This window comes from Leptonychotes weddellii, chromosome 8, assembly GCF_054177405.1.
Source record: "Leptonychotes weddellii isolate Sample4059 chromosome 8, ASM5417740v2, whole genome shotgun sequence".
Lineage (NCBI taxonomy): Eukaryota > Metazoa > Chordata > Mammalia > Carnivora > Phocidae > Leptonychotes > Leptonychotes weddellii.
In genome coordinates, this window is record NC_138376.1 from 13,800,379 (window position 1) to 13,812,106 (window position 11,728).

Here is an 11,728-nt window from a genome sequence, read left to right on the forward strand (position 1 = left end):
TTCATCTGGCACACTCCTCACTCCACATGTCCTTCTTGGGACACAATGGATGGAAGCGGACAGGGAGATGGACCAGATGCTTCCTGAGATACTGTTTCAACCTGGTTCAGGTGCCCCCTCATTCTGGTGGAAACAATACTGCATTTTTTTTTCAATTGGGGCAGAGAGGAGATTGAGGTTATCTGGAAATTGTAGGTATCCTCAAGAGTCAAGATGCCAACATTGACACAGGATTGTTGTTGAACACCTGTGTTTCTTCGTATCTAAGCATGAACTTGCCCACCAAAAAATGATGCACGTGAGACAAATACTCTCACTAACCAGTGTCATACTACAGTTACTCTTTTCCTCTCATTTCCCCACAAGGAGAGTAGTATTGGAAGCTGGGGGGGAGAGGAAATTCAAGCTGATTTTGTCTGAGATCCAGAAAATCTTCCAGATCCTTTGTAGTAATCTCAGAAGCCTTTGCATCATGGAAAAATTGTGTTTTCCCAGTTCCTGTTGTCTCTTAATGAGGACAGTTGGGTGGAATAAAAACAAAAACAAAAACCTAACAGTTATTAATACTTACCAGGCACTATGCACGATTTTTGGCATTTGATATGTATTACTACACATAATTCACTTACAATAGTAGGTACCATTATTGTCCCCATTTTACAAATACAGAAACTGAGATTCAGAGTGATTACATCATTTGCCTCAAACTGTATACACTAGACATCTGCAAAACTGCATTTGAAACCAAGTCGTCTGGCTCCAGAGGGCCTCCTCCTCTCCCCCACAGTTATATATTACACTAGCCTTCATCTAGCTCAGTATTTATGGGCGTGCCCAGAAAATACTCTCCAGAAACAAGGAGAAATGTGCTATATTAAGACAGCCAGGCAAATGGGGTTATTGTGTTAGTACTCAGTAACTGACATCCTCATTTGGTTAGAATTTTACAGCACAAAAATCACCCACACCCACTGCCTATGATGATTGGCCTGAGTTTTATTAAATGCTGGCAGGAGTAGCAGTTGGCATCTAAACATAGACATAGTGACTGTGACAAGGAGAGAAATTCATTGCCCAGAGGCCATTGTTCCAGTAATCCTATACTGGAAAAAAGGCAGGATGGAAATGGTCATACAATCAACGAAGGCTGAACTGGGAACTACCTTCTCCATCATCTTATAAATTGCTAGTATTGTCTCCATTTTATAGATGAGTCAACTGTGGCCCACATAGGATAGGTTAACTGCTCAAGATCAGCCAGCAGGTAAATGAATGTGTAAAATTTTTGCTCCTTCCACTGCATGCTCCAGAGTTAAAGCAAAATAATGCAGGAGAATTTTTTTGAGATCACCCAGCCCACCTTTTTTCCTTTTACTGAGGAGGAACCTGAGGCCCAGAGAAGTTAGGTGACGTACCTAGGGTCCTACAAGGACAGAGGCTAGAACAGAGGCTAGAAGATAATTTTGCAGTGTGCATACCTAGGTCATTGGCCCTTCTTATGTGGTCACTGCAGTGGTTGGAGTGTGAAGAACTTATGAAAAGGAAAATAAAACATTCACACCAGGCTCGTAACACTTACGGTCCATTTGTTTAGTATTCTACTGTTTTTAGATGTGCAGTGTGAAGTGTTGAAAAAACTCAAGGTCCACAAACTGCTGTTCTAATTCTTTTTCTTTTTTTTTTAAGATTTACTTATTTATTTTAGCAAAAGAGAGAGAGAGGGTGAGAGAGAGTGAGGGGCAGAGGAGAGAGAGAATCTCAAGCAGACTCCCCGTCAAGCTCGGAGCCTGACATGGGGCTCGATCCCATGACCCCAAGATCATGACCTGAGCCAAAATCAAGAGTTGGAAGCTCAACCAACTGAGCCACCCATGCGCCCCTGCTGTTCTAATTCTTGAGTGTCCTTTGGGGTCATCCAAAACTCTCCTCCTTAGAGCCACCTCAAGATTCTTCTGGCTCTTTTACAAGCATCTTTGAAAAGAAATACTAGCAAGTCAGAGCCACTGCTGTGAAATGCATTATTCTACATATTTATATATTGGGGAGTAAAATTGAATCAGAACTGCCCAATACACAATCTTACTTTTTAATAAATTCCCAAATACCTTCCAAACTTTCTCTAAATTCCTAAAACCAAAAATTAACTCGGGCTCAGGTTGGTAAAGTAAACTTGCCCAGTGTCAGACCAGCTGTAAACTGATGAGGCTGGGATGCCAACGTTGAAATTCGTCCCTCCACACAGTCCTGCAAGATGAGAGGAGCTTCGTGCAAAGCTCGGAAGCTTGAAACCTGGGGAATCTCAGATGAAATCACACATGTGAAAAATTAACAAGATGACTGAACCCAGCAGAGAAGGCTTGGGGCGCCTGGGTGGCTCAGTCGGTTAAGCATCTGCCTTTGGCTCAAGTCATGATCCCAGGGTCCTGGGATCGAGCCCCGCATTGGACTCCCTGCTCAGCGGAGACCCTGCTCCTCCCTCTCCCTCTGCCTGTGCCCCCTGCTTATGCTCTCTCTCTCGCTCACTCTCTCTCTCTCAAATAAATAAATAAAATCTTTAAAAAGAAAAAAAGAGAAGGCTCTGAGAGAACCAGTGGTCATGTTAAATACATTGATATATAGCTGAAAGTGAAATATCCTTGTGTCATTTCCAAGTCAACATACAAGGACTCTTAAAATAAGAAGAACGTGTACTTGTCCTTCTTTTGTTGTGTTTTTCTTAAATAGAGGAAGTGGATATTCAGTAGCAACAAGAGATGAACAAAAGTATCTCTGAATACTGCAGGTGGAAGGGTCTATCCCACTAAATGAGTTTTACTATTCCTAATAACATAACAAGCATCATTCTGACTCTTGCTTTCTAAGGCTTAAAGAGTTTGTAGATTCAGCTTTGTCCATTAAAAAAAAGGGGGGGGCTGGAGAAGAAAACACAATCTGGTTGATGTAATAGATCCTAAAAGTTTAGGTTGGATAAAAAGATTTTCACTTTTCAGCAAAACACTATCATGGGATACGCAGAAAGCCTCAGCCTGGACTACTGGAATTTTATATTTCCTTTGAAAAGAGGAAGCTACTCATGTCTGAAAATTATAGAGTCAATTCAAAGATTTTTCATAAATTTTGTTTTCTGGCTTTGGGTTTGTGTAGTATGTTGGCAGTTGGAGAAACTGGTTGATGGGCACAAGAGGGTTATGGAGCTGCGTGTTGGTGAATTTCGTATTAGGGTTTATAAATTATCCCTGTGTGAGTAGTTAGGAGGGGTAACGTTTGTTTTAACTTTGAGGAAGTTGAACACCCAAAATGGGAAGGATGTGGCTGCGCCAGAAAAAACCTGTATAGAATGATTGTGAAAAAGCTCTCATTTCTTTCAGGTCCTGGCTGTGCTGATTTCCTTTTCTGAGAAATCATATTATGTTCTAAACAAATACCACGTAAGTCCCTTCTGGGGCACGGTATGCTTTCAGAAAACAAAGCAACCTATGAATCCCAATTCCTGTTCCTTTCACCTGATGTGTTCACAAAAATAAAGTCCTGAAGACAATACTGACATCCGTTGGATTTTTAAGGAAACACTTCTTATGGATAATACACACCCAGCAATATTCGTGTGAGGACCAAGTGAACTGTTTTAGTAGTTCCAAAAATTACACCGATTACACCAAGGGAAATCAAAATTACAAAGAATAAGTGCCCATCCCAACATGTGAAACTTGCTTACATTTTCCTATACTTCCTCCTGGTTTTCTCTGGGTATATCTACATCCAGTTGTACTTGGTGGTGGAGCCATAGTGTAGACATGCTTTTATAGTAAAAAGATATTTAAATTAATTGTATTTAACACCTTGAGGATCTAGTTAGTTTAGGAACTCTAGACCACATTAAAGTTTTCTTTATACATATTCATATTACTAAGTGGATAAACACTTATCCTGTCACTCATGACACTCAACTTTTTCATTTAATTCTCAGAACTTATTTTTTTTCTAATTCTTGCGTAAGCTTTATTTATTTAAGTCATCTCTACACCCAACATAGGGCTCAAACTCACAACCCCGAGATCAAGAGTCCTGTACTTGACCAACTGGGCCAGCCAGGTGCCCCTCTCAGAACAACTTATTAAGTAGCTGTTGTTATCAGGACCGTATAGATGAGGTGTCTGAGGTTAGAGTTACCCACAGTCACCAAGCTAATAAGGACCAAGCTAAAACTCATCAGCGGGTTTGCCTCATTCCTGAGCGCAGGGGATATTTGCTCAATAGGAATACTTTCCCACCAGGCCTTTGCACACCACCTTTACAACAACTTCTATTTGCAACCACCACCGGTCCAGCTTTTCCTATTTATACACCCTCAGTTTCCTTTGTCCTGCTGGCTGCCTTTTTTTCTCAGTCAAGGAGAGTCTCTGATGGAAATCAACAGAACCAACATTTGCTGCAAATCTATACATGGGCCAGTCTCCATAAGAGAGGGTCTAGATCAGCGGTTCTCCTAGACAAGGAGCACCAGGATCCCCTGGGAGCTTGTTAGAAATACAGATGTTGGGGCTTGCTCCAGACCTGCTGAATCAGAAACTCTGGGGGGAGGGCCCAGCAATCTGTGTCAACAGGCCCTGTTGGTTCTGGGGCTCTGTCTGAGAACCACTGCATTATATGCATTATCTTACTTAATACTTATAACTTCTCTGGGAACTAAGTGCTATTTATTATTCCCATCATCACAGATGGGTAAACTGGGGGTCAGCATACACTAAGGCCAATACCACATAGTTAGCAAATAATAGGATCCGGGACTTCAACTTTGTCTGGCTCCCCAGTCCTTTTCATAGTATTGTGTGGACTCAAAGGCGGATGGAAGGAGATGTTGTTGTAATGGTTCAGAGAAACAGAGTAGAGATATTTATGTTAGAGATCATTTTGACATTGATTATACATTTATTAGGGCTTTGATATACAAAATATTTTATGTTGTTGCTTAAAGAGTCATTGAAATGCAATATTATGTTTTTGTTTTAAAAAAAGGCAACTAAGGCTTCTAGAAAAGATTTGTCTTATACAATTTGTAGACAGTGATGGCAGGTTGAAAGAATGTTGGACAAATGGTCTTGCCAGTTCTGAAATGGTAGCTACATTAATCCTTTCCGCCAGAATGCAAGTCATGGTAAGCTCAGTGAATATTTACCAATCATAATGGTATTTATATTTAATTAAATCTTCATATATACTTTAATCCAATTTTTTGTCTTGCATAATGTTGTTTTAGAGATTAGGAATTAAAAGCTAATTAAGAGCAGTGTTTCCGGGCTTTTTCCTTCACAGGGGTGGGGAGCAAAGAATGGGCATAGATTCTCCAGGAAAGATGATCCAAATATTACAGCACAGCCAATGCGTGGAGGCATCATAAATGATCCTTCAACTGCCTACGGCTTCAGCAGAACTTAATTATCTAAATAGTAGGCAACCTGCCTAAGGTTTCTCTACCAGAGCTCACCATTTCATGATATAAACTTACCAGTCTAGGTACTCAAGAGCCAGGATAAATTGTAAATCATAAATCTGCCCCAAATTACTGGCCCGAGAAGAGCCTTGAGCCCTTTTCTAATGGAGGAAAAACAGGGCAAAAGGCCCAAATCACTGACATAATATTTTAAAAATCATATCCAAATTTATTATGTGTATTTGGTATTATCTGGCTATACAAAAGTGGCATCATTTTATTTATTTTTTTGAGAGAGAGAGAGAGAAAGAACATGCATGGTGGGGGGTGCAGAGGGAGAGAGACAGAGAGAGAATCTTAAGCATGCTCCACGCCCAGCCTGATGAGGGGCTCAATCTCATGACCCCGAAATCATGACCTGAGTTGAAATCAAGACTCGGACGTTCAACCAACTGAGCCACCCAGGTGCCCCTAAAGTGGTATCATTTTAAAACTGTTAAATGGATAAGGACCCATGGAAGTTTCTGTTTTATATAATTTCTCCTTCAACCAGAATTTATCTCCACATCCAGTGTGGATTATCATCTGGCCACACACACAAACTCAGCTTTCTGGTAGACCTGACTGTTCTAATGACATTCATGAGGACAGGACTCCACCAGGCCATCAATGTTTCTAATTCTCGGTCATGTACAGTCAGCATGATTGAATGCATCCTTTGTGGTTCTCGAAACTGACTTCTAAATTTAGGCTGATGTACAGAGCATACAATACATACTTTGAAAAGAACTGGGACTGAGCCAGCCCTGCCCAGATTTAAGGGCCTGGTAACCTTTCCGTGGAGAACACATAGCTTCTCAACGGCGCACTGTGTACATTTGCTGGGAGCTACACCTGGAGAAATGTTTCAAGTTTTCTTTCTATTGTTGGCTTTTCCTAGCCTTTCATTTCCTTATACTCAGGGTTTTTGTTTTGTTTTGTTTTTCCTAATCCATTAGCTATGAAGCAGCCTAGATCAAATTACAGCAGTAGAAGCCCACTGCAGGAACGTTGAGTAGGTCAGGAAGAAGTACCACCCGCAGGGTTGGGTGGGTGCCAGGTTGTGGGAGAAACTCAAACCAGGTGCAAGTAAGGTGGGAACTAACTGGAGGCACCCACATGGGGTACCAGTGCTTTCTCCTGGAATCAGATGCGAATGCATGATGGGCCCAGAGCGGCTACCTGGAAACCAGATTTTTTTAAGGAGGAACTTTGCCCTATTAACATTTCAGCTGGAACTCCGGGGCTTGCCAATTTCTACAACGTCTTTCTGGTATCTTTCTCTTTCTCTTTACTGATACCATTGGTGGGACTTCGTTATTGTGGAATGACACCTCCAAGCAGTATCTTACCTCCTCTTTCTCCAATCCTTACTCGAAAATTCGCCCCACCCCACCCAGAGACAGGACACTTTTATACATCCTTCCAAGCTTCTCATAACTATCTAGCCCCTCCCCACACCTTCCCCACAGCCATCCAGCAAACTATAAATCCTCAAGTCAGGCAGGGTGGTAGGTGGTAGTGTGGGGTAGTGATCGGGAAGACAAAGATGGTCGTCCTATTTCTTACCCTTAAGGAACCCAAACGCTGAGGGGGTAGGGCAGAGGAGATCCGCACTTAGCAGGAAATTATAATCCAATGCTGGTAGCAGTGCACTGAGTAGAGGAGAACCCAGAGTCGGAGTACCAATGATCTGGGAGGTGGGTGATTGGAGACGGCTTCCAGAGGTGCCATCCAAGGTGGATTATAAAGGATGAATCGGAGTTACACAGAGATGGTAGGAGGGATATCCCAAAGACCGCGCCCCCCCCCCCCCAATTAAGTGAAAATTGGGAAAGTGCGTAGGGCTAAGGAGTTGCTGGAACATGAAGTCTGAGGCATCAAGTAAAAAGAAAGTAGAGAGATGGGTCAGGGAAGGGCAAGGGGGAGGAGGAGTCAGGTCATGGAGGTCATGTCACAATAAGAACTTCAACCTGATCCTCAAGATAATGAAAAGCCACTGCAAAGCTTGACGCAAGGAAACAAGCATTGTACTAACCTATCTGAGAGTTGCACGCACTTGCCATTGTTGCGTTCTGGGAAGCAAAGATCGCTGGAGACTTAGTTCCACCAAACGGTTTGGGTCCGGATTATAAAATGCTTCCAAATAAGAAAAACGTAAGCATTTAAATTAAAATCAGCTTCCTAAATATCTGCATATGATCTATGTAAATAAATAACATATCCAGTAGTCCTTTGTTTCTCACGAACAATAGGGTGCCTAAAATAAAGATCATTTTTCTTTTTCTCTGTATTTTTGGGGTAAACTTAAAAACAGTATATGTAAAATGAACAAGAGGCGCCAGGCTGGCTCTGTCGGTAGAACATGTGACTCTTGATCTCGGGGGTTGTAAATTCGAGCTCCAGGTTGGGTGTAGAGATTACTTAAGAAAAAAAAAAAATTAAAAAAAAAAAGACTTCTACTCATTGTAAAGACAAAGTCCTCAAGATATTTCACAGTGGGGCGCCTGGGTGGCTCAGCTGGTTAAGCGACTGCCTTCGACTCAGGTCATGATCCTGGAGTCCCTGGATCGAGTCCTGCATCGGGCTCCCTGCTCGGCAGGGAGTCTGCTTCTCCCTCTGACCCTCCCCTTCTCATGTGCTCTCTCTCATTCTCTCTCAAATAAATAAATAAAATCTTTAAAAAAAATAAAAAATAAATAAAAATAAAAATAAAAAAAAAGATACTTCACAGTGATTAGGTTCAGAGTCTCAGCCTGGTTGCTCCTCCCCTCACCAGCCTTTTGTAAGAACATTAACTGAAGAACACCTCCCATTTCCACTGGCTCATAGAAGGAAGAGCCAGACCAAAGCCTGTTGCAGATGGGGACTGAGGAAACTGGCACAGAAGCCTGTGTGGGGCTGGCAATCAGTTCTGGCAAGGACACCTTCCCATGACTCCAGCTGGCACAGTGGCCCTGCTAAGCCTCAGCATGTTCACTGTGTTCCAACACACACACACACACACACACACACACACTAGCACTCCATATTCCTGCTAACCTTATTTCCAGCTTAAAGTGGTCAGGTGGAGTTTACTTCCACTGTTCTCCTCCCCCCCCCCCCATCCTTACCCTATCCCCTTTCGGGAATTCTGCAGGGGATTTGCTTTACTTTTTTTTTTTTTAATATTTTATTTATTATTTGAGAAAGAGAGAGAGAGTGCGTGTGAGTGCGTGAGAACAAGCAGGGGGAACGGAAAGGGACAAGCAGACTCCACACTGAGCTTAGAGCCCAATGCAGGGCTTGATCTTAGGATCCTGAGATCATGACCTGAGCTGAAATCGAGAGTAGGACGCTTAACCGACTGAGCCACCCAGGCGCCCCGGGAATTTGCTTTAGATATAGGAAAGAAGAAATGATTATTCCTTCCTTTCCTGGTGCAAGTTCAAACTTCAGGTCACACGAATCCAGGATTAGATCCCAGCTTTGCTTGAACAAGCTGTGTAAAGAGGAGCATATTACTTCAATCTCTCTAAGCCTCCTTTTCTTCCTCTGTACATGAGGATAACAATGATTATTTCTTATCCTTGAAAGAAATGATGTAGAACATACATCTGGAGCAAACTATATTAACCAAAACAGTATTAGATGCCACCTAGTGCATATTTACATGTGTTTAAAATAGTCATTTGTAAACAGTAAGAATGAACACTCACTACACTCTGGTAAGTGCTGGTTTACTCCCACTCCGACAAGTCTTTGTGATCTGACAATTCAGTAGCCCACAGGATAGAACATGTCTCTGTTCCCAGTCACCCTGCCTGTCCTCTTTCTGCCCTGAGTAGACTTTGTGACCACCACTCCAACTTGGCTCTTAGGAATGCCGAATAATTGAGAAAAGAGTCACAGCTATGAATCTACTTTCAGCTATGAAGGTAGCTTGAAACCTCACTCAAATGTGTCCTTGATAACAATAGTCCACATAAGCGCAGGGATAGGGCCACCCTCACAAGGGTTGATAACCACAGCCATGCTGTCACAACAGTGGAAACTCGTTTATTGGGCCATCACCAGGAACAGGTGCTACGGGCACACAGGTGTTCGCAGACAACATACGGAAAACAGAATTTTGAAAAGAAACTCAGTCCTGAATCAAAGAGGGAATTTGGAGCTGTTTTCTGCCTTCAGTGGCCCGGCGTACCTCGGACCCCTTTCCAAATTATCATAAACAACAGAAAAGGCTTCCCAGTCTATGAAATCAAGAGACTGCAAAGTGGAATTTCCAGTAATCTGTGACTTCAAAATTGAGAATTTACTTTGGATCACCTCCAGCTGTTGATCAGCTCTGGGGATTCCAATTCATTTTACCCATTCTTCTCGACAACAAAATATCAGACTGTTTTTGTTGAACCAAGTTAGTTGAGACCTGGGTACTTGATCAGGTCTCAGATTAGAGACATTTAACTGAAGAGACAATTTATCAACTTCCAAAGAAGATTCACAGATTCTAAAAACAGCCCCACCGACTTTGAGCAATGACTTTGAGGATGAATGGGATACTGTGTGACATGCTCTGAAAGAAACACTACCTATTTCAAGTCATAAATTCTAGAATGCTTATTAAAAATCAATTTCAACACGTTATGGCTGTGCTTATCAAGGACATGAAAAGCATTCATTCACAAGACTGAGCTAGTATATGTCAATTACACTTCAATTAAAAAACACACACACACACAAACAAAAGACTGAGCTACATGATACAGATCAAAGACAGCTTTGCCAGAGCTCCGGCAGCTCTTGCATACTTCTTAGATCACTATACCGCACAGAGTTACAAGACAGTTGGCACTAAGCTGGTCACTAAAAAGCAACCAGACTAATAGTTTTCTAAGCATTAATTTTTTTTTTCAAATAATTTCAAACAAGTCTGTTCTCTAGAAGCGTTGGATGTTAGTGAACTCAATCTATGAGTAAGAAAAAATTGGAATGGAAATCAGCACATACCTGGAATCCTATTAAGTGTCACCCAGAAATGTTCATCGGGGCTGTAAGTATCTTTTGACCAGTGTAGTAGATCAATGGCCCTTTTGTCATGGAGGACAAAGTTGACAAACTCTCTGGTAAGGGCCACATAGGCAGTGCCAAAGTAGATGGTCAGCTGATGTGGAGGTGAGGTTTTCAAAATATTAGTATTTTTTACAAAGGAGCCATCTTTGCCTATATGCTCCCGGTGGACGAATTTAGTCCGCTTGATTGCGTGAGCTGGGGGCAGCACTCCCGGGGTAATGTTTTTCCCTTTAAAGCCTTTCAGATACCGAACTATCTCCTTGTTGGTTTTCAGGGGGAAGTCTTGCCCGCACGTGTTGATGGCGTACTTCCACGGCACCTTGGACGCCGCGAGGTCTTTTAGACAGTTCAGGTCAGCCTGGAGCCTGGAGATGCCCCCATAGACCACTGGCTCCACCTTGGAAGCAACAAAAGCATTTGGGAAGCAGCTCAGTAACTGCCACACAGATTCCTTAAACTCAGCTGTGGCTTTCTCATCCACGTGAACGCAGTAGACATTTTGGGGCATATAGATAGCCCTGAAGAGCCTTTCAAAAGTATCAAAGTCCTTATGGATGACCATGACATAAGCCAAAGGAAAAGCAACTTCTTCTTCCGACAGGGGGCTGGTGATGTAGTGATTTTGGATCAGGTAGTCCTTACACGGGACACTCCCCAAAGGTGATGGCAAGGTCTTTCCCCACAAAAAAGTGGACTTATCTTCTAAGGCGTTATCACAGGCATGTATTCTAAAATACCTGTGACTGGAGCTATTCAGCGTCCCGAAATTCTTTGGCAGGTGTAACGGGCTATTATAAAATATCACAAAAATAACCCCACTGAACACAGTGAAAGCAAAAAAGCAGTACCTCCAAAAGTTCATTATTTTCACTTCCTTGGGGAAGGAATCTCTCTCCAGGGATTGAGAAATGACCAGTCCCTTAACCCGCAAGTGTGAAGAGGTTGAACCGCCTGTCTTCCCAGTCTTGAATTTCGGCAAGCTTCTCCAGAGGGCTTGAGTCCTTCAATCCTCATTTATTGTCCGCTCCAGCGTGGCGTCCATCCTCTGCGGCGCGGGCCGGACGAGAGATGCTCCCCTAGCTCGCACCGCTCTTCTCGGACTGCGGGTGCTGAATCCCGAGCAGCCAGCAGCGCGGCGCTCAGCCCAGCCCCGCTTCCGGGAAGCCCTCCTCATATGCATACGAAATGCAAGTGGCGGATCTTAGC

General features: G+C 42.8%; 1 protein-coding gene across 4 annotated transcripts in view; it reads right to left on the bottom strand.

Moving 5' to 3' along the window:
* Positions 1-11,728, bottom strand: part of GCNT2 (glucosaminyl (N-acetyl) transferase 2 (I blood group)) — a 61,626-nt gene that overhangs the window by 26,116 nt on the left and 23,782 nt on the right. For 2 of the 4 annotated variants that reach the window (XM_081827682.1, XM_006739826.3), the window contains exon 1: positions 10,460-11,502. The exons of 1 other annotated variant lie outside the window; for it this stretch is intronic. In XM_081827682.1, the coding sequence (XP_081683808.1) occupies positions 10,460-11,384 (925 nt within the window). In that variant the 5' untranslated portion in view covers positions 11,385-11,502. Of the gene's footprint in view, positions 1-7,508; positions 7,610-10,459; positions 11,503-11,728 lie in introns of those variants that run through there. One more of the 4 variants, XM_031035046.2, reaches the window with a different exon arrangement.